This window comes from Amborella trichopoda, chromosome 12 (genome assembly GCF_054954075.1).
Source record: "Amborella trichopoda isolate Santa Cruz 75 chromosome 12, AtrichopodaSantaCruz75HAP2 v2.0, whole genome shotgun sequence".
Lineage (NCBI taxonomy): Eukaryota > Viridiplantae > Streptophyta > Magnoliopsida > Amborellales > Amborellaceae > Amborella > Amborella trichopoda.
This window is the reverse complement of record NC_142347.1, coordinates 39,933,567-39,955,601: the sequence shown is the minus strand read 5'-3', so window position 1 is coordinate 39,955,601 and position 22,035 is coordinate 39,933,567. Positions and strand designations below refer to the sequence as shown.

Here is a 22,035-nt window from a genome sequence, read left to right as displayed (position 1 = left end):
CCTCCTCACTTGGTAACAAGCCATTCAACCTCCCACTCTCAATCCCATAACTTAACATCTTATCACCATAACCCAGCAATATATCTTTCCCCACCACAACCTTTGGATATGGATAACAATTCTCACTTTCATTTTTGAGTCCCAATTCCCCCAAATCTGCATCCACCACCATCTCCCATTTCTTCTCTTTTCTTAGAGCCCACAACCTTAGTTCCAAACTACTGCTGACAACTGCGATAGAAGCACAACCATCCAATTCCAACACAGCGACATGAGCATCCCCCTTTCTTTGGAACTTTGGTGTTGCTAGTATGTGCTCTACCTCCTCTTTCACCATGTCAAAACCAATCAAGTTCATATCATACGGGATGTTGAAGTTCTTGTAGTTGTAACATGTATGTCAGATAGTTTTGAGTTATAGAGTGCTGAAGATTAGAGCTTTGATTGGCTCTATGTTATCGAAGAATTCCCATTTTCCAATTGATGAGTTTAAGACCACATAATCTCCAATAATTCTCGTTGAGAGTACTGCCAACACTTTGAATTTGTAAGTTCGGGGGCTGAAATAAAATCCAAAGTACACTACACGCAGCCCATGAATACGCAGAGAGCGGGTGGATTGGCCGGTTGCAAGGTTGACAATGTAGAAGGCACCCCTATTTGTTAATATGCAAAGTATGCCATTGCTACATTTGGTACTTCTTGGCATCCATGAAGAGCTATGGGGTACTTCACAGAGTTGCATGATGTTTTCATGGTGTTTGAGAGAGATGGTGAAAATAGGGGACTTTTTGTGGGAGGATGGGTGAAAGAGCGTAAAAGGTTGGGAGGGAGAATGAGGAGTGAGGGGGTGGAGGTGTAAGAAACAAGGAGAGGAGAGGAGGTTGTACCAAGATTTACAAATCCTCTTGAAACTAAGGATTGAAGGTGTAGGCAACTTTATAAGGATTTTTTCTACTAGCACATCAGGCACGTCGTCAGATAGAATACCCATCATCTCTTGATTCTTTAGAGGAAAACAATACCTGTTAGATAAAATAAACATTCCTTGCAAAAGAAAACCCATAGAATCAACATAACCAAGTGAGAGAGAGACCCACTTAAAGATAACGGGTGAGGGAGAGGGTGTGTACTTAGAGCGAGAGTCAAGTTCTTACACTCTCTCTCTCAACCCCAAAATTAAATTAGGAAGAAGAAGATAATCTGGTTAAACAATTTTACAAAAAAGCAGTAAATTAGGAAGAAGAAGATAAAAATATATTTTTCTGATTAAACAATTGCACAAAAAACTGTAGAAAAGGCAGAGTTTAATTGTTTGACGAAAACCATCCAAGAGAAAATGAAAACCCATTTGCTTACTAATGTTGAAATTTTGTGAAGAAATGAGAAGAAAGAAAGCTCAATTCCATACATTCAAGATATGGCATAACAGAGAGAACCTCCCAAGAAACAAAAATGGCAAATGGGCCTGAAAAATATTCTGATGAAAAATTAATACATTGAAACCCACAATAATGATTATAAGGTGATGAACTAGATTAAGAAAAACATAATTAAGATGAAAAAGAAACAAAGCTACAAGGAGAACTCATCTTGGTGCAGAGAACTCTCTACTGCTTTCTCTCTCTCTAAATTCCCGAATGACTTTTTTATGAGAAAAAGACCGGAAAAAACAGATATCCTTAAATATAGGTTTGGATAAATGTTCGCAAAATCGGCCGGTTAGATCGCTACCAGTGGAGTGGCGATTCTGGTTAGGGTCGGTTTTGGGGTACACATAATAAGAGGGAACTCTCCAAAAACAATCGGAATCAAAACCGGTTGGTTCAATGTCGAACCGGCGGTTTTTCTTCAAAACCAGCCGGTTTCCTAACCGGTCCGGTTTAGTGTTGTTTTGGTGCATTATAACGCCGTTATAACGCATCAAAGAATGGCCGTTATTTGACGCATGCCCGTTATTTTTTGCAGCTTTTTTTTCTTCCATTTTTGTAGTTTTTTTTTTTTTGTTTTTTCAGTCAAATATTAATGTTATACACCGTAAATTTTATATAGATTATCTATTATTGAATCAAAAGTCGAAAAACAAGCAGTTCTTGACGGATTGAAATAGGGATTTTTTAAAATTAAAAATTTCTGCCATTCTATCAAATACAGCTTTAATACCTCATATATTTTAATAAAACTGGAGGGCTTTGATTGATCGTTGAAGGATTCAATGTTTACATATTTCAATTTTTCCTAAACGATGAAGATTTAAGGTTTTTTTTGGTCCGAAGTACTGCTGCTCGAAGAACTGTTATTATCCAAATAAATTGATTTCTAATTGATCAATTTTTATCAAATTAATCACTAAATTTAGAACATAAAGTCTTAATTTATCAAATAAACTAGTTAATTTGATTTACTAGTGATTAAATTTTTTTATATCGATTTTTTTTTACTGCGTTTTTTCCTGAAATTTTCGTGAAGTAAAAAAATTGCAATTTTTTTAATAAAGATCTCAATCATGAATAAGTTTTCATGAAATTTGGAGCATTTGAAACTTAATTGAAGTATCTATCATATCCCCATATCAATTTGTTCAAAAAATGAAAGATCTGGGGTTGATTTCGACTCTAAAGTTTATGTATTCTTTGCCTCGATTTTAGGGTTCTTAAAACAATTTTTTTAAAAATAAAATTACGTTTTGTTTTTATAAAAATATGAAATTTGTGATGAATATGAGAAAAAAATAATATATTATTTTTTCTAAATTTATATCTTTTTGGTGAGCTTGTTGGATTGTTTTTAATGTTATATATTTTTTTACAAAAATATGTTTATTTGTGATGAATATGAGGAAAAAATTTGTTTCTTTTTAATGTTATACATTTTTGGTGTGCTTGTTGGATTGTTTTTAATGTTTTATAAATTTTTTTATAAAAATATTATTTTGTGATAACTATGAAAAAAAAAATTATTTCGTTTTAAGGTTATTTTTGGTGTATGTTACTTATGTTTGTATTTTCAACTTCTTGTTTAGTTGTGACATTTTCTTCTAATTTGTTTTTTTATTTGTTACAAACTATCTAACATTTGTTGCAACGTCATACTCCTTAAATCTGTTTATTAGCCTCTATGAAGAAAAGAGGTAGAAACTAAAAAGTGTTTTACTCATCTCTCATGTTTCCACATGCTGAAATGGATAAAAACTTAGCCTGCTTTTTTATTAAAAATACGCATCTTAATTCTACATTTTAAACTTGCCATCTTATATAAATTTTTTTTTTTTATGTTACTAACTCAAAAGGTTACTAAGTAAATGAGGTTTAGCCATTTCAAAATCGATTTGGTCATTTCAAAATCTACTTGGCCACTTTTTTTTTAAATATGCGATTTGGCCATTTGATGCAGCACTTAACACATTAGCCACACCCTCCATTTGATAACCAAGTTACTAAGTAAATGAGGTGCTCTCTCTTACTACCTTGACTCACAACCCTTCGAAAAGCCGGAAACATCATGCTACAAAAAAGTACACTCTCAAACCTAATTCTAAACCGTATTAAAGGGTTTTTCAACATTAAAACAACATTTTTCAACATCAATATTAAAACAATATAGAAGCATATATTGTTGCATCATCTATTGTTAGTTGGACTTTGCAACTTCACCCATTGAATTTATGTGAAATTATAAATTGTCTTACATATTTTCATAATATTCAAATATTAAATTATATAAAAAGTTGTATCAAAATTTTTTATATGATAAATGTATATACTTAATCTAAGTTTTTCTATTTGTTTTTAATTTTTTTTGGGGATTTTGACCCATTTTTTTTAAAAAAAATCTACTTGACCGGTTAGTCCTGTTAACCGCTCCGGTTACTCCGGTTCTGGTTTGAACTGCTCCCAGCCTCATGACCGGTTAACCGTTCCGGTTCGATTTTGTGAACATTGTTCTGAAAGCATGAATATCACCGTAACTGCTTGTTCTGGACTCAGTTTAGGGGAGAGAAGAGGCAAATAATGAAGCTTTTTATCCCCTTACTATGGAATGTGCCTTGTTCTTGGGTTAGTTATCCATATCATTGGAAATCTTAGTCAAGATATATAAATGCAGAGTCACGATATTTTGAAGAGAAAGTGGACAAAGATGATAAGAGATAGTTGTCGGGTATTTCAAACATCGAAAAATTGTTTTGGTTTGCAACAGAGGGTAACTTAAAAAAAAAAAAAACATGTCCGGTAAAACCCCCACGAAGGGGGTGCCGCTTATAATTTGGTACAAATATGATCTTATTTTGTAACTATGTCCATAGGTAAATTTATCCAATTATTATAATAAAATATATTATTATAATATTCGTCTAATATAATATTAATATATTATTATAATAACACAATATTTTAATAAAAAGATAATGATTTTATATATTGTGATTATAATATTATCGTAGCAACGATACATATAAATTATATAGTTATATAAAATTATAATAATATAATTGTATTTTTTTAGTATTAATATAATATTATAGTGGTATCGTATTAAAATAATATCAGTATAGTTAAATAATACCAAAATAATGTTGATGATGTTTTCATAATGAATATTATAAATAATTATAATATATAAATATTGTCATCAATAATATCATAATTGTAATAATTATGCAATAATATAATATTTTTTATTAGTATTCATATAATATTTTATTTGAATAGAAATATAATAATATAATATAATATAATATATTTAAATGATCGTTATTTTAATAATAAATATTATAAATAATAATGCACATAAATATTATAATTATATCATAATTACAGTAATTCTATAAAAATTTGAGTTTATTTTCTTAGTTCTAATATAATATTAATAAATATTAATAGTGTATACTATTTTATTAGTTAGATAACACGCTACTCACATATTGTGATAAAAACATAATATTGGAATAAAAATATAATGATATTGTATGTAACGATTGTAGATGTCATATTATAATATATAATAATGTTGATTATATTTCGTGATAAATATTTAGAATAATAATGATAATGATAATAACAATAATAATAATCATTGGAATAACAATAGTTATTAAATATACTAATATCACGATGATGTATATCCTTACAAATATCACCATGAGGTAGATCCTTACAAATATATTTCATGACGCTTCATATGCATTTTAAGTTCAATAATTATACAAATTGGGCATTATTTGGAGTTGGTTTAACCCCAACATCCGCATACAATGGCGGTTAAAACATGTCTTAACCGACGCCCCAAACTTTATGTTAAAAATTGAGCCGAGACTTTTAAAATTTCATATTTGAGGCATTATATCCCTCACCCAAGAGTTTCATAAATATTCGGAGATGGTTTAGCCCTTAATCTATATCCATTGGTAGTTAAGAGCTTTATAGTCCCTAATCCATATCCATTAGCAGTTAAGAGCTTTATAGTCCCTAATCCAGATCCATTGGTAGTTAAGAGCTTTACATACGAGGAATTTTATCTTATTCTATTGATAGAATTTCCAGTGGAAAAGGTCCACTTCGATCTCTCTCATCTATGATCCAATTGAAGCGAGATTTGGACAATTGTGTTCGTCTCCGAATCCTCTATCATTTCTTCAAATATATATATATATATATATATATATATATATATAACTCTTCCCAACGCCTGTAAGGAAAAATGAATAGTGATTTCGCCTACCTTCATCATCATCCAAACTTTATCGCATGGTAACAGTTGTTTGGTAGTGTTTCAATTTTTATTTTTATTTTTACAAATCTAAATTACTTTAAATTTGGAACTTGTATATATCTTAGTGAGGCGCACCTAATAAAAATATGAAAAAATAATTCGTAAAATATAAATTGATCAAAATACCCCACAAATTTATAGGGGTATTTTGGTCAATTTATATTTTACGAATTATTTTTTTTAACATTTTTATTAGGTGCGCCTCACTAGGATGTACATATGCTCCAAATTTCATATCATTCCGGTTAGTACAAAAATGAAAAATGAAACACTACCCAACAACTATGACCGTGCAATGAAGTTTGGATGGTGAAGAAAGTAAACGAAATCACTGTTCAATTTCACCTATAGGCATTTTGTAGTATCTTTCTCGATATATATATATATATAATCCTATGAGACCCTCACCCTCCCACACCCATGTGTGTAGGACCCCAACGGATCACTATTAAATTTGCCACAGATCTCTAGAAAAATCAAGTCCCACACCCATGTGATAGCTTTTCTAGAGTTTTGTGCCAAATTTAATAGTGATCCTTTGGGGTTCTATACACATGGGTCTGGGAGGGTCTCATACGATTATTGCTCATATATATATATATATATATGAACTTTGGTCTCTGACGTAAGATCTAAGTAGATGGCTAAGATCGCTTGAGTCACAATGTCAAAAGCTAGCTCTTAACCGTTAGATCTTGATTATATGGTTCATAGATTATTTTTTTCTACAAATATTTTTGAAGCAAAATTTGGAGCATGCATAGATCTAATAAGGATGCACATGTTAAAAATAATAATAATAAAATGTTTTCAATGATGAAAATTTACTAGAATACCTTTGAAAATTGCATGAGCATTTTGGTTATTTATTTTTACAGAAAATATTTGTTTTTAACTTTTTCATGTTCACCCTAATTTTATAATAGGACTCCCAAAATTTCATCAAAAATATAATTTACAAAAATTGTGGTATGAATAATCTTAGCTGTTTGATTCAGATCAAATGGCTAAGAAATGGGATCACATGTAACCTATACGTTGTTGAGGTCACATAGAAACATTTCCTTCCTCGTCGTTGTCTCGCAAAATGGTCATGCTTCATTCCTTTGTAGAGGAGTTAGACCCTATACGTTGTTGAGGTCACATAGAAACATTTCCTTCCTCGTCGTTGTCTCGCAAAATGGTCATGCTTCATTCCTTTGTAGAGGAGTTAGACTGGAAACCAATTCCCCCGTCTCGTTTTCATCCTCTCAGATTCTCATTTATTACAATTTGACCATTAACACCCACTTATTCGGCTTTTGATAGTATGTGGAATGGATGAGGTTTCTATAAGGCCCAAGCTTTATGAAAAAAAAAAAAAACCTCACCTTAAATGCTCATCCAGAAAATAATTTCGACAATGAAAATCTCCTTGATTGTTCTAAAATCAATTTCGAACACTGTCAATAAAATTTGAAACTCAAAAATGTGTAAAGATCTTGCTGATTTTGGAACACTTATTTTTAGGACGTAATTTGTTACAATATACATTATTTTTAGAGCTTGAAATCTTATTTTTTTTTCACAGCAATATATTTTTTCCAAGGCTTGAAATACAATTTTCGATAAATTATGAGGTGAGGCTTTACTTATTTTGATAGGGCTACAACCCTATTAAACCATTTTCCATGTGTGATTTGTGGGTTTCAAAACCCAATAATATGGGTCAAGAGTCACTAATTAGGATTAGATTTCAAGGTTGCGTGATCAAGGTCTCCCCCAACCAATTTCCAGACTTTAGTTTTTGTTATTATTTTTGCTTTTAACCAATCCAAATCATCGATGCAGGCGATCCAAATAGTAAATCACAGACACTTATATTATACCCTGACTTACCATAAAATATAAGATTGTGTATATTCTTCCCATATATATTGCTTGCAATATACACCTTTCATATTAACCTGATTGACAATATGTTCTTTCTTTTCACATTCTTCTTCAAATTCAAGATGCTATGAAATAAAGCGGTTGGAGTTTGAATCATAAATAATAGAAACGAGAAGTTAGATATTGAGATGGACAAGTAGAAACGATATAGATTCCATATATATCCTAATATCAAGCTCCTTCTTCAACTCTGCAAACCTCTCGATGTCCGCTGCATCCGTTAAGTAAACCACCGCATCTACTTTCACATAGTAATCTTTCCAAACTCTCCCAGCGAGCGATCTGATGAGACAACCCCCAACCCCCTAAAAAATAATAATAGTAATAATCGCCTCATTTTTTATTTTATTTTTTTAATGCTTAGTTTCAAGAGACATACCAAAGGCACTATTTCCTCAACGGATGGGCCTTAATAGAAGGAAAAAGTTTATATAGAGCCGAGGCTCTAACAATCAAATTAGAGTCCACCTAAAATTTTTAAAGAAGAAGTTCTTTTGATGCCATAATATCTTTTAATTGATCATCTAGACATCAAGATGCATGAACATGAGGAAAAAATGGATTTCAAGTTTTAGAAATAGTGCATCTTGTAAAATATTTTTTTACCGTCAAATTTCAAGATTTTCAAGTTTTTATAGATATGATCAATCTACACTATTTTTTAAGTTTTAAATTTTATAATTAAAAATGAAAAATATATTTTAAGGCTATCACAAAGATTTACAGTATTGAAACTATATTTGTCAGAACTATTTAAAAGTAGGCTTTAGTTTGATTGTTTAAAGCCTCGGCTCTATACAAACCGAACCTTAGTTAATAAAATGGGTGCCCCAAGGTATTAGAAAGATGGAAATTGAAGGCCTAGGATGACGATACCTGCGGATGCATAGAGAGAGAGACAACAATCGGAAACAATAAAAAATCCAAGAGCTAATACCAAACAACAGTGGACAGCAACGACAATGATTTGATCGCCCAAAAAACATAACGGCGAAAGGGAACTCGGACCTAGTCTTCTCGAGTGCTCTTTGCAAGTGCCAAAGATGCTAGGTAAATCATAGCATAAAATTGGAAGATGTTCTCCACAAACATAAGAAAGTTGTGACGGCTAAAAGAACATAATGGGCCGCTCGCATATAAGAATAGACAAGATCGAGCAACATAAAAAAATAAAAAATAAAATAAAAAAACCCTCCATATATTTTTCAAAAACAATAACAGTTTAGTCAATCAAGAAAATAGAATTGTACTTAGAAGAGCCAACAAAACTCATACAAATCCGACATAGATTTGATGCTCACAAACAGACAAACATGATCGAGTAATAGAACAACAAGCTCGATCATACAGAAAAGAATAAGATCGAGCAACAGAATAATGGACTCGATTTTACATGAATGAATACAATGAAGATGAATCTAGCTATCATACCATGTGAAGAGTCTAAAATTTCTCTGGTAAGACTCAGTGTCCATTAATCAATATGAATGTATATCCTTGTTTTATATAAATAAATATATATGTCAAATTAGATGGCTTGAAGTGTGTCATGAAGTTCTCTCTTCTGTTTTTTTTTAACTTTGAGTCTAGTTAATATCACTCTTATAACCTCTATTGAAATCAAATGGACGTAGAGTGTGATTGTCCCCTCCTTATACAATTGTAATTATTTCTTTGTATATTTTTCCATTTTTATATCCACCTTCCAATGCGAGTATGGTCCATCCACTAATCACATAGTTTTAAACTTTTTGACAGCAGAAGGAATAAGGATAGGAGTCCCATTATGGACGGTGATAGAGAAGAAACACAATCAACTCTTATCTTTGTCGACTATGAGATGGGATGAGGCTCTGTAGTTATACCACCGAACCTTTGTACTCCACTACAAAGGTCGGGCCCTGAATCCCACAAATACAAAAAAAATAAAAATAAAAATTGTTGACCGCTCTACCACTGATCAGACGCAGTGACATTTATGACTATTCTTTCTCTATGCTCACTTGGACCACAGTAGATCTTTCCTGAATTATATTGTCGAACCATACTCAGTAGCCTCTCTACAACCACAGCCATTCCTTCTCGAAGTGGGGAATGGATGAAAAGTAACCCACGCCATCACTTTTGCGTCCATCTCCTATCCAATTGTTCTCCTCAGTTTGAGAGAGAGAGAATACAAGCTGGTGGGTTAGAGAGAGAGAGGCTGTAGAGAGAGAAAGAGAGTTCAAATAATGCAAGGAGTGAGGTTGATAACTGGAATTTTGATGATGGCTTTTGCAGTTCATGGCTGCTATGGGGTTAGAGAGAGATTGCACCCCATTGTTCTGGTTCCAGGTAGTGGGGGAAATCAATTGGAAGGAAAGTTGTCAGAGAAATACAAGCCCTCAAGCCTTCTTTGCAGGCCATGGGGTAGAGAGAAGAACGAATGGTTCAGGCTCTGGTTCGATATTTCAGTTATCATTCCTTCTTTTACCAAGTGTTTTGCAGAGAGGATGACCCTTTACTATGATCCGAAGGCCAAAGATTACCACAATGCCCCTGGAGTGGAAACCAGAGTCCCTCATTTTGGATCAGTTCTCAGCCTTCGCTACCTCGACCCCAATCTCAAGTAAGATTTTAGATGCCAGACATAACCGTCATTTATTGTTTCTCATTATTAAGCGGGGGGTGTTTTTTACACAAATGCTAATTGGCCTAAGAAAACTCTCACATCATTCATCGTAAAAACCGGAAGTATTTTCATGTAGAGCAATGACGCTATGGGATCCTCCGCTACCCACGTTAGTAGGATTCTAGACGGTCACTATTAAATTTTGACACATATCTCTAAAAAAGAGTTTAATGATGATTTTTTTGAAGTTCTACTCACTAAATTTTGACACACATCTCTAAAAAAAATTTAATGACGATCTTTTGAAGTTCTACTCACTCACGTAGATGTGTAAGGGTACGCTCGTATCATTACTCTTTCATGTATTCTAAATTTACTTTAGATTGAGAAACATTTAAGGCAATATCAATGGGAAAAGGTTTCTATACTTCTCCTACAGCATAGAAGATTTATGTTTCCCCTACCATCGGGCCGTCCAAAATTGATCAAGGGAGCCACTCACCATTTGATTTTAGATATGATGTTTCAAAGTATTTTAGTTTTAGTTTTTTTTATACAAAATGTATGAATATGAAATTTCGTACGGGCCATCTTATCTTCTTATTTGGGCGTACCTAGTAAAAATAATAAAAATAATTTTTCGATAAAATATAATGACCAAATTAGCTGTTGAAATTTTCAAAGGTATTTTGATCATTTTATTTTATTATAAATATTTTTTATATATTTTTTGTTAGTGCGAGTTTAATAGAGGATTAGACGTACGAAATTTGGTGTCAAAATAGTTTATAGAAAAAAAATTAAAAATAAAATAATATAGAGTCTGGACATTGTGATTGGGCCAATCTTAGCCTTCCATTCATAATGGACAGTTGGATAAGGGGAAGTATATAAGTTTTATGTTGTAGGGGAAGCACGAAAAGCTTGTTCTTTTAATATATTTTAGAGTGTGCCATGCGCCACATGATACTTTATGTAGTCAAACAGTAATATCAATATTTTAAAAACTAGACCAATGGTCAGCCCCATTGCCTCGAGCCATAAGATGTCGAATTGGATAGCTTTAGGTGTGTCGCAAGGTTCAAAATCTTTTTTGAATTACGAGCCCAATTAATAACACATTAACAACCATCGGATTTAAAATTCGATAGTTGTTGTGACCTCTTATGCCAAAAATAAATGGCCTCTTTAAATACTTTCCTATAGTATATACTCTTTTCTACTATTCAAACTCAAAATTATGTGTATTTTGATGGGCATTTTTTAATTATATCAAAATATACAGATAACATGTTATACCTCGCATGCATTTTGATATTTTTCCCTATTTTTTATAATGGAAATGCATATCATGAGCGTACCATGTTTTGAAACAAGTTTCTGTACCCTTTTGAGCCGTTTGATGTCATCCCAGCGGTCAAGTTTCTCGTCGAACGGAATAGGGCCTGTGAAAAGCTGTTTCTAATATTGCAGTGCTAGCATTTACATTGCCTCTTTTGTAACAGTAGATCAGCATATAGAGTCAAGTGGTTGCATAGACCACTTTTCCTAAAACTAGACACCGAGAGAATTATGAAACCAACTCAAATCCTAATTCCATGACAAAATGATTCAAAACCTAGTTTGATCATCATCACCGGAGCCTTATTATAGCTGTTTGGGTCGATCACACAAATCTTGTTCCGTCTTATTGACAAATCTTAATAGTGCAGAATGACATAACAAGATTCATGCAATCAACCCAAACAATAAGACCATAAGTTTCTATATATTTTTTCACTACTTCCATCTATTTATTTTTAGACCTTCTCTTTGCCCTTCTAAAGCTTTTCACTTGAATATATCTTACCTCCTAATCGATATTGTATTGGATCTATGCCTCACATAACTTGTCTATTTAAGTCTACTTTTTCTCATCTTTTTACCTATTAAAGTCACATCTAAGTTCTTTCCAATGTATTCATGTCGAATTTTAAACCTAGGTTTATACAAAACTAAAATTACAAGGATTACCAACCAATCACCGAGTTTAGTAAAATTGCCTCTTCCATCATCCTTGCACATTATTTAATGAGAAAGAAATGAAGAGATACATTAGCTTTCAAACAACTCATCGAAGTTTAGATGATGAGATGGGTGAAAATTATTAGAAAGTATATAATAAGATTATTTACCTATGGTACAACGAGGGCAAAGTCAGTTTTAGTCGTTAGATGCGAAATCAGACAATTGAAATTATGATATTAAGCAGGATCAAAGTCTTAAAAGAAATTTCTTCAGACTGGTGAACACCCAAGCCATCAGATTTCGCTCTAATGGTTAGGGCTGACGATGACCTTTATACACCAAATGAAAATAGTCGTATAGTATAGGATCCCCAGGGCAAAGTTTATGATGCTTTCATGAATATAACATAACAATAGCAGGCACATCACTGCATACATGGAGCCTCTCATAAGCTCTATAGAAGACATTGGCTACATTGACGAGGAGAACCTTTTCGGGGCGCCCTACGACTTCCGCTACGGCCTAAATTCCTCTGTGGGCTCCAAGTTCCTCAAAGACCTGAAAACTCTCATCGAGAATGCATACTTTTCTAATGGTGAGGTCCCTACGATTCTGATCTCACATAGTCTTGGTGGCCTATGGGTCCTCCGACTCCTTTGCCAAAATCCAATGTCATGGCGCCAGAAGTATGTTAAACATTTTATTGCCCTCTCAGCTCCATGGGGTGGCACTGTTCAAGAATTAATCACTTTTGCCTCAGGTTACACTTTGGGTGTTCCCTTGGTAGATCCATTGCTAGTAAGAGGGGAACAGAGGAGCTCAGAAAGCAATATGTGGCTTCTACCTTCACCTCGAATTTTTGGTCACAGATCTCTTGTAATAACCCCAAACAAGACATATTCAGCTAAAAATATGCCTCAATTTCTCGAAGATATTGGGTTCTCGCAAGGCGTTGAGCCTTATATTAAGAGGGTATTGCCCATCACTGGAGAGCTTCCTGCACCTGGAGTGCCCGTAACTTGCTTGATAGGCAGTGGGATTGAGACACCAGAGACTTTGTTTTATGAGAGAAGTGAGTTTGATACGCAGCCTGCTGTTGTTAATGGAGATGGAGATGGGACTGTGAACATGGTGAGTTTGTTAGCCGCTTTTGAAGAGTGGTCTAGTGTCGAGGAACAAGTGGTTAAGGTGGTGAAGTTTCCTGGTGTTTCTCATACATCTATTCTAAAGGTTGACGAGTCCCTGAGAAAAATTGTAAGTGAGATTTCTAGAATCAATTCTCTCTCTTTAAGTTCAGTCATACGATTTGGGAGGGCCTAGGGACCGATGTGATGATTGGTTTAGGTAGGGCGGCCAGCCTACGACAGAGCACCTGTAGGGATTAGTGTGTGAGACCGTGATCCACAAACTGACGCATGGGACTCACATGGAGGAAACATACCATGTCACAAGTGCAAGGCAAGGGGGAGATTCCTTACTGCGAGGGGATGCCTCGCGACCTGGGCTTCTAGAGATGAGGCCTCTTGGCGAAGCCAAGTCAATTTCTGGCCACCAAACCCTGCAACTGATGAGAAGGGCTGGGGAAGCGTGCAAGTTGTTACACTCCCTCCCTCCCAAAGGTGCCTAATGGGTTGTGTGAATTTGACCTTTGGGTTTGAGTTTTCTTTTCTTCTTGCCCTTTCTTTGCAACTATCTATTCTGTATTACTTAGAAATTAAGTACAAACCTTCTCACTGTAATGGGAAGTGTTACTTCCCACGATGAAACAAACTCATGAACTTATTCTAATAGGTGAGGTGCTTCAAATTGGTAAGGATAAGTGCAGATTGCAGTGTGCACGCATCTACTGTTTATGGACGGTACTGATGTCCGGGAGGCAGTCCAACAACTGAGTCCTCTCACGCACCAAAGTAATATGACAAGTAGTCAACAATGCCACTATGTGGTGCTATTTCAAAAGCATCTAGAATCTGGATATGGGGTCTTGTAATCTAAAGACTTCATCAAATATGCATCTTGAGGTCGATCAAAAAATAAAAGAAAAGAACAAGCCAGATTTCAAATAAGAAATTCCTCAGTTCTGATGTTCATTAGACTGGACAATCCAAATTCACTTATAGGGTACATTTTGATCTGGGGCAGTTGTTAAGCTCATGCATGTGTCGTTGCTTGATTACCTGTGCGAGCCAGCTTGGACTTGCCTGAATAACTCAGGCTCGCCACCCTGGCGAGCCCAAGTGTCCCTGAGTTGGGTATCCAATTCAGAGATCTTAAAAAAGATATTCAAAACAAGAAATTTATTTGTAATATATATATATATATATATATATATATATATATATATATATATATATATATATATATATGTTATGCTTACTATCATTTGGGCCACGAATACTTATTTTTACATTTCCCTTATTTCTAGATTATTTCTAAAATAACCCCATCACAAATTGATTTTATCAAAATCCATTTTTTCACTACTTTTTTAACCTCATTTAGATGTGTTTTATTTCATTTTACTTTAAACATATTTTTCCCTTTTGTTTTTGGATTTTTTTGTAATTTTTTTAACACTTTTTGGCTTTGCTAGAGCTTAGCCCCACTCGGGCTAAGTTTCTCGTACTCAGGCCGGGTACTCTGCTCGAGCCTGGGCCGAATACCTGATCCAAGTCAATCATTTAAACATTGTTTGTGTGTATATGTGTGTGTAGAAAAAGCTCAAATTAGCTATGGGCTAACACCAAAGAAAAACATCACCTTCCCTTTTTTTTGATGAAAGAGGACCTAAAAAATAGTTTTATGAGGAAAGAGAAATTGAGTCGATATTAGTTGTTAATTTGGAACATAATTACATCTACAGTCAGGTGCCAAAAATCATTTTATTTCTTTTTACATTATTCTTATTTTTAATTTATGGCGTTGTTACATTTACAGTTAAGATTCTTCTCTTCAAGCCACATAACTTGAAAGACAATAACCCTAAAATCAGATCTACGATATGGCAGCCACTTCAAACTTTCCTACGACTGACCTATTGTAGATCTGATTATTTAGTTGTTCCTCACTCCAAATGTATTATTGTTGGCTTTATAATTAATTTTGGTGGCTTTAAAATCAAATCCTCTTGAAACCTTAACATCAAATTCATTTCATTGCTAAAAAGTAATGTTTCTTGTATTTTCTAACTTATATAACAAGCCACTACAACATATTCGCTTGGGATTTCATCTTTCTTGAATAAGGTTTCGAAATTTAAGCTAGTTGTTTTTCTTTGACCTAATGAATAACCGGGCCATAAATAAACTGAGGCTTTCCCCATTTGAGTTTAAATTTCCGGCAATAAGTTGTTTCTTATTAAGTCAAATGTTTGTTATTTATGCTTGAAATCATGAATGATATCATTTGTGGATTAGATTTCTGTTGGCTTGCTTTCCCATACTTTGTTTGTAGAATATTCTGATAAAACCTCATTCCTCGGGAAACCATAAAACAAACTATAGGAACACCTTCTAGAACCTAAACCATAGATTTTAGATTTTAGATGCACGTAAAACCCCAAGTTAATCAACTTGGATGCCTATATACCAAAGAAACATAGTAAACCAGCCCATACACAATTTCGACACCTATAACCATGAAAAGCAACACCCTTAAATCTAAGCCTCATAGACCCTTCAAGAATGAGTATTTTAGGTCAAATTTGATTTTAAATTAAAGTACAGGTCGTAAGCTTTCCGATGATTCAAAAATTAGTTAAATTCGATATAGGATTCGAAAGTTGTGACCCGAACAACTTTGTTATGCTAGAACCTCATTGGTCCTTCTACGACAATACCGCCAACGTCTTAATGCTAGCATTATAAGGATTTGATGCTGAGCCCCCAAATTCGGCCAAAGTTTTCTGGAAAGCCCCAGATATGCATTAATGCCACCGACGCTAGCTCAGGCATCATGATGCAACCCAAAACCACCTAGAAACGATTGACAATCCCTCTAGACCCACCAAAATTGGGTCAAATTAGTTCAAATTGGATTTTAAATTAAAGTAGAAGTTATAATATCTCCAACAGTTAAAGAATTGTCTGAATATGGTGCGTGGTTTAAAAGTTATGGCACAAGAATTTTTTTACAAAATTGCCATTTTGGTCCCCAATGACATTAGCATCAAGAATGCATGCGCCGTATCGAAATAAAAAAACCGAAATTCCTTGGCACCAATGACAGTCTCGTTAGAGTTAGAAGTAGCAATGCTGCACAGGAGAAGAGCTATCGTCAGCCATAGTGACAAGGAATCATTAGTCGAAAATCAGATCCTTGATATCTGGCCGGAAGTATCATGATTACACCAACAACAGAGGCACTAACGACAACGTCAGATTCAGCAACGATGTCAACAATAGTCCCCTAAATCATTGGTCTGGAGACCCGTCAGATAACATGGCCCGAAGAATCACGAGACTGTTTGGGTCCAGCGTGGGCAGTGCCATTGCCTGCATCAAAGGTGGCCAGACATATGGACACCCCTACACAATTTCAAGAATAATTTCATTAAATAGGACAAGACCAATTATTGAAAATCAAATGATTAGGGCTAAAATGATTGTCCACAATAGTGCCAACACTATTCACACTGTTTGAAATGATTAAGTACCACCAGGGGTCAGTATCGATGGTGGCCATGCTAGTGTCAACACTAGCCTTGCTGGCGATCAATGACTCCGATCACATGCTACTCCTCATAACAATATTTTCATTAATTGGTTGAAACGTGTTATGCATGCTGTCATGATTCACTGTCAGTGTTGGCACTATTGACATGACTTTGAGATGATTGGGTGGCGCCAAATACTGGCATTGCCAATGCTAACACCAGCAGGGATACAGTTGTCGCTACTAATCGATGTCCTAGATTCAATCAAAAGTTTATGAAATTGTTGAGGGGACATTTTCCTATAAATGGGGGCCTTAGGCCTAAGTTTTGGACCCCAGAATTTGGAGGCCTTAGGCCTAAGTTTTTTACCCCAGAATTCTGATCCCTTGCCAAAAACTTTGTTGCACCTTACATTCTCCCAAAGTCCTAAAAACTGTTAACCTGAACCCTAAACCCGGTTCCCTTGAACCCTATTGCCCATATTCTTCAAACCCTGAACCTCTCTTGATACTAATCATTCCTACCCGGTAGACTGCGAAGGCTCAGAAAAAATTGGTGCACTAAGCACGATCTTGAACCGACCACCGATTTTGGGTCTCAGGCCTGGTGGTCAAGCTTGACACTAGCTTTCTTATCCTTCTTTCCTTTTTAGTTGTTTTTCAAAAATCTCTAGCAATCTTACCCTCCCCCTCTTTTTAACCGAGAAATCATTTCCAAACTTTTTAGAAGATATTTGGTTTACCGCCTCCCAAACGGGCACTACCAGTAATCTATACAAGAGCAGTTTGACGACCAATCTCTCGTCGGGGTTACAATTCAACGGAACCCCTTATTCTACATCCGAGTGACTTAGTTTACGTCCGAGGTCAAGGCCGGATGGCTGGAATTCCGTTCACCTCCAAATCGCGCATAAACACCATGTTGATGTTATCTATGCGTCATAAGTTTGTAACTTGGTTTAAAGTTTTATGTTTCGTATTGCAGTCATTGTAATCTGGATTTGTGTTGGTTTTTTCTTTGCTTATAATATTTTGCTTTTGCAAGTGATCTTGAGGTTCACTAGAGTGGCAAATACATTGGCGATTGATTGTGAGCCCAGCCGAATTGGAGGAAGTTTGGATACGATATGCATGGGATTGTTAAAATCTTAATTTTGGATAAAAATTCTAAAGTTAAGACGATCATCAATGTTAATGGCTTGATCATAAACAGTAAGTAGTGAAAATTTAATTTTAATCTAAAAATTTCTATATTTTTGTATTTTCTTTTTTAGTTTTTCACTTGTCTTAATTTTTATTTATTTTTAATTTTTATATAGAGAAATAAACATAAATATATGTTTACTTCTATGATACTAAAGAACTAGCATAAAAATTGTAGAATTCATGGGCTTGTCCCTTTTTAATTTTTTTTTCTTTTACTATTTCCCAAAATGCCTTGTTTTTTTTTTGTTAAAAATGTCATTCAGAACTTGAAGTTGTGAAAATTTTAGAAACCTTCACTTATTTTTTGATACAATTTTTGCTTTCCTTTTAAGTGTATCAATATTAGGAAGGTGATTCATTGCATATGTTGTTTTCTTTAGTAGAAGACAGCTTTATAACCAAATAAATTGGGGCTATTATTCACATCTTCCTTGAGGCTTAAGGCCCAAATATACATAAATACAGTTTCTCACATGATATCAGAGAAAGGTTCTGTCTCGATTGATTTTTCTTTGACTCCATAAACAGTTTTCATTATACTGCAATCTCGCACAAATCTTGTATGTTTTTTTTTTCTTTTTTTGTGGGTTTTTCTTCTTATTATTTGCTTTCGTTCTCTCTTTGCTCTTGTACCACAAGGTTAGGATTTTTTGTGCATTTTGAACTTTTAGATGTTATTGAGGTTCTTCTTGGGGTTTTGGTTGATAGAAATTAGAGTTTAGCGTTTGCACCAGTCTCCGGTTAGGCCATTGCAAAAACCTTCAAACACTATATGGTTGGTTGGAAGGGAGAGTTATATATGGGTGTGGTTTCTATAAGGTTGCAACCTTAAACAATCCAATTAAAGCGCGCCTCCAAATTTTATCATCATATGTAATTTTGGAGTAAAAAATTCATAGAATTATCTGAAAATCTATTTGCATATCTAATTATAAAATTTTAAACTCTAAAAATGGTTAAAATCAAGTAGACCTAGAAAACATATGATAATCTTGAAAATGAACAGTCTAAATAATGTGTTGTAAGGTGCACTATTTATGTGACTCAGAATCTTTTATATATATAATCATACATCTCAATATCGAGTTAATCAATTAGAAGGTTTTTCAATATAAAAAAATATTATCCGATAGATTTTTGAGGTGCATCTGTAATTCTACATTTTAAGGTTGCAACCTTACATAAACTTTTCCATTTTATGAATTTGTTCTTGGCTCAGCATTAGCGACACACACTTCTATTGTCTACAGATGGGCTCCTTTGAATAAGCTGCGGTTCAGATATGTTAGTTAGGTTGGACTTCCGATTTAGGGACCAGTTCGGTTTTGATGTTTTCTTTCTATGATATGCGGTTTGAAGAAACAATAATTTTCCTGCATCTTTCAAAACTCTAGAAGCTGATCTGTTGGTTTTCTGGCTGGTTTTTTGTCTTGAGAATGGTGGATGAGGTTATCAGGCTGGTTCTGGGTGGGATTTGAGTTTTTGGGGTGGTTTTGACCTGAAGTTTCATTCCACCTCCTTTCTCTCTTCAACTTCAAGTTGAAGTTTTCGTGTTTTGTTCACAGACGAGACTTTATTTTGTTAGGATTCCAAGAGCTGTTTAGCTATGAGCATGTGCGATGGCAATTTGGGTGTGGTGGAGCTTCCCGTAATGAAGGTCTTGTCTTGAACAAGCCATTGGACATTGTTGGCAAGTAACAATTTCACCTGGGTAACTTTCGTTTCAGATAATACCGTAGCATTAGTTTTTAGTTATTGATTCATATCTATCCTCTCTCCTGCCCCTTTCTCTTTCTCTTTCTCTTTCTTCTTTTCTCAACATCTTTGAGAACGTTGCCTGCGAGAGGAAAGGAAGCTTCACATAACGTAAAAGTGTTTAAGGACTAGGCTTTACGTTAGTGGATGAAGGTAATATGTAAGTCATCCATTATTACCTATTGTTTTCGGTAAACCATTGATGTCATGTTCCCCTTTGATGTCGGACCCATGGTCAACCTTTTTATCGATTCATATTTTGATTCTCTGTCGAGTCGTGTTTCGCTGTCTTTCTGTCGAGTTGTGTTTTGAATCTCTGATCTGTTTTGGATCTTACTGTTCTCAACTCCGAATCTAAGATCCAACTGTGTTTGTTGATCTGCCACTGATTTCTATTTGTACTTCCAAGTACCTCCTATTTGATGATCGAATTTCTTGATCCAAGTTGATGATCAAGTTTTTGTTACTTGATCATGTTTAATGATTGAGTTTGTTGTTACTCAATCCTATTGGATAATGGAGTTTTCCGTTACTCCATCTTGTGTGATGATCGAGTTTTTTTTTATTACTTGATCATGTCCATTCCGAAGGCCTGTTGATTGGCTGTTATGCGAGACAGCTCTCTTTGAAGCATCGGTTTATGAGGACAGGTAATTTGTATCTGCTCAAGCTTTTTATGTTCCTGCTTTGTTTCTAAGGCCTTCAGTTGTCCAAACTCAAGTTGCTCTCTCTTAACTCATCTTGAGTTTAAGGGGGAGGGCGCAAATTATATAAACCTTCACTTATTTTATGGTATAATATTTTTTTATTTTTTTATTTTTATATGTACCTATATTAGGAAGGTGATTCATTTAATATGTTACTTTTTTTAGTAGTACACAGCTTTGTAACTCTATAAATTGAGGCTCTTATTCACATCTTCTATAGAGGCTTAAGGTCTAAATATACAGAAATATAGTTTCTCACTGAAGTTCCAATCCCCTCATTCGTAAAACAAAGGACATATAATGGCTTTGAAACTTGAAATACGCCTTAGGGTGGTTGGGAACTTGAAATTCCGAACCGATAATCAATTGATTTATTCAAATTTATTCAAAAGGTGACTTGCATGTGGTCTTTTAAAACTCCTTTTTTTTATTTTTTGTTGGATCATTAAATGAAATTCATTTTACTTAAAAATGCATGTATTAAAAATATAAAACAAGAAACACATTAGTGTGCATCAAAAAGCAAGGAGAGAGATTTTTGGCTGGAATCTAACCTCCCTATTCTATGACAAATTTTATCCATAAATTCCCCAAATTTCGAAGGCACCTTGTCAAGAAGTTTGTACGACTTGATAACATTATGGAGTCCCCTTGGATAACAATTCATATATCAAAGTCACGCAGCGGCCTTACTTCATGCTTCAATGCCCTTAACTATGCAATTACGGCATGACACCTTGCTTCTTTTCTTCGCTTGTAGAACTACCATCAAAATTCAATTTTGCTCATAGATCTAATATTGCAAACCACTTGGCATCCCTTTTCTGGCATTGAATCAATCTCAAGGTATAGCAGCTCCTACGGGCTCATAGCAACTCCCTTTTTTTTTTGGTATAGTTCAGGGAACTGTGGTCTTAAAGGAGTCTCCCCTGGCCATTTGGAATGGCATAACAAGGTCCTAGACCCCTCTCCAATGACGGGTTCAGGGTTCCTGCATTGATCTATGGCCTTCCAAAAGAAGGAAACCTTGCAAATCCGAACCGCCTTTAGCTCTTATGACTATCTTTCATCGGGTTTCTTGTACCTCAACTACTTTCGCCCAGCCAAGACCACTGGCCCCCATAGGTCTTCGGAACTATAGTTTACAAATGGTTCTGTGCGGAATCATTTATACACTATGGTCCCAGAAGACCATCTCCCAATTTCCTTAGGAAACTAAAGATTGCTCAATTTTCTTTGACCAAATTGAACCAAATCTCAAGATACTCCTTTTAATTAATAAGGGATAATTATTTTTAGAGAAGCTTCCCACAAGCCAACTCATCTCATGAGTGGCCACACCAAACAACACATCGGGAGCGGCCCTCGTTGTAGCAACGTTAGGACCCACATTAA

The 22,035-nt window shown here is 34.6% G+C and overlaps 1 protein-coding gene across 2 annotated transcripts; it reads left to right on the top strand.

Moving 5' to 3' along the window:
• Positions 1 to 9,878: 9,878 nt before the first annotated feature.
• Positions 9,879 to 14,138, top strand: LOC18446948 (alpha/beta-Hydrolases superfamily protein). 2 transcript variants are annotated; one of them, XM_011629728.3, is made up of 2 exons: positions 9,879 to 10,309; positions 12,739 to 14,138. In XM_011629728.3, the coding sequence occupies exons 1-2, from the start codon at positions 9,933 to 9,935 to the stop codon at positions 13,637 to 13,639; spliced, it is 1,278 nt and encodes a 425-aa protein (XP_011628030.1). In that variant the 5' UTR covers positions 9,879 to 9,932; the 3' UTR covers positions 13,640 to 14,138. The 2 variants fall into 2 exon arrangements, with proteins under 2 accessions (XP_011628030.1, XP_006857114.2); XM_006857052.4 differs by having other exon boundaries at positions 12,736 to 14,138.
• The last annotated feature ends 7,897 nt before the right edge of the window (positions 14,139 to 22,035 follow it).

Excerpts from the sequence above, each read along its gene's own strand:
- LOC18446948 (XM_006857052.4), top strand. The coding sequence starts at position 9,933 with ATGCAAGGAGTGAGGTTGATAACTGGAATTTTGATGATGGCTTTTGCA. Across the intron at positions 10,310-12,735 it reads TACCTCGACCCCAATCTCAA|CAGGCACATCACTGCATACA; the intron begins GTAAGATTTTAG and ends ACATAACAATAG.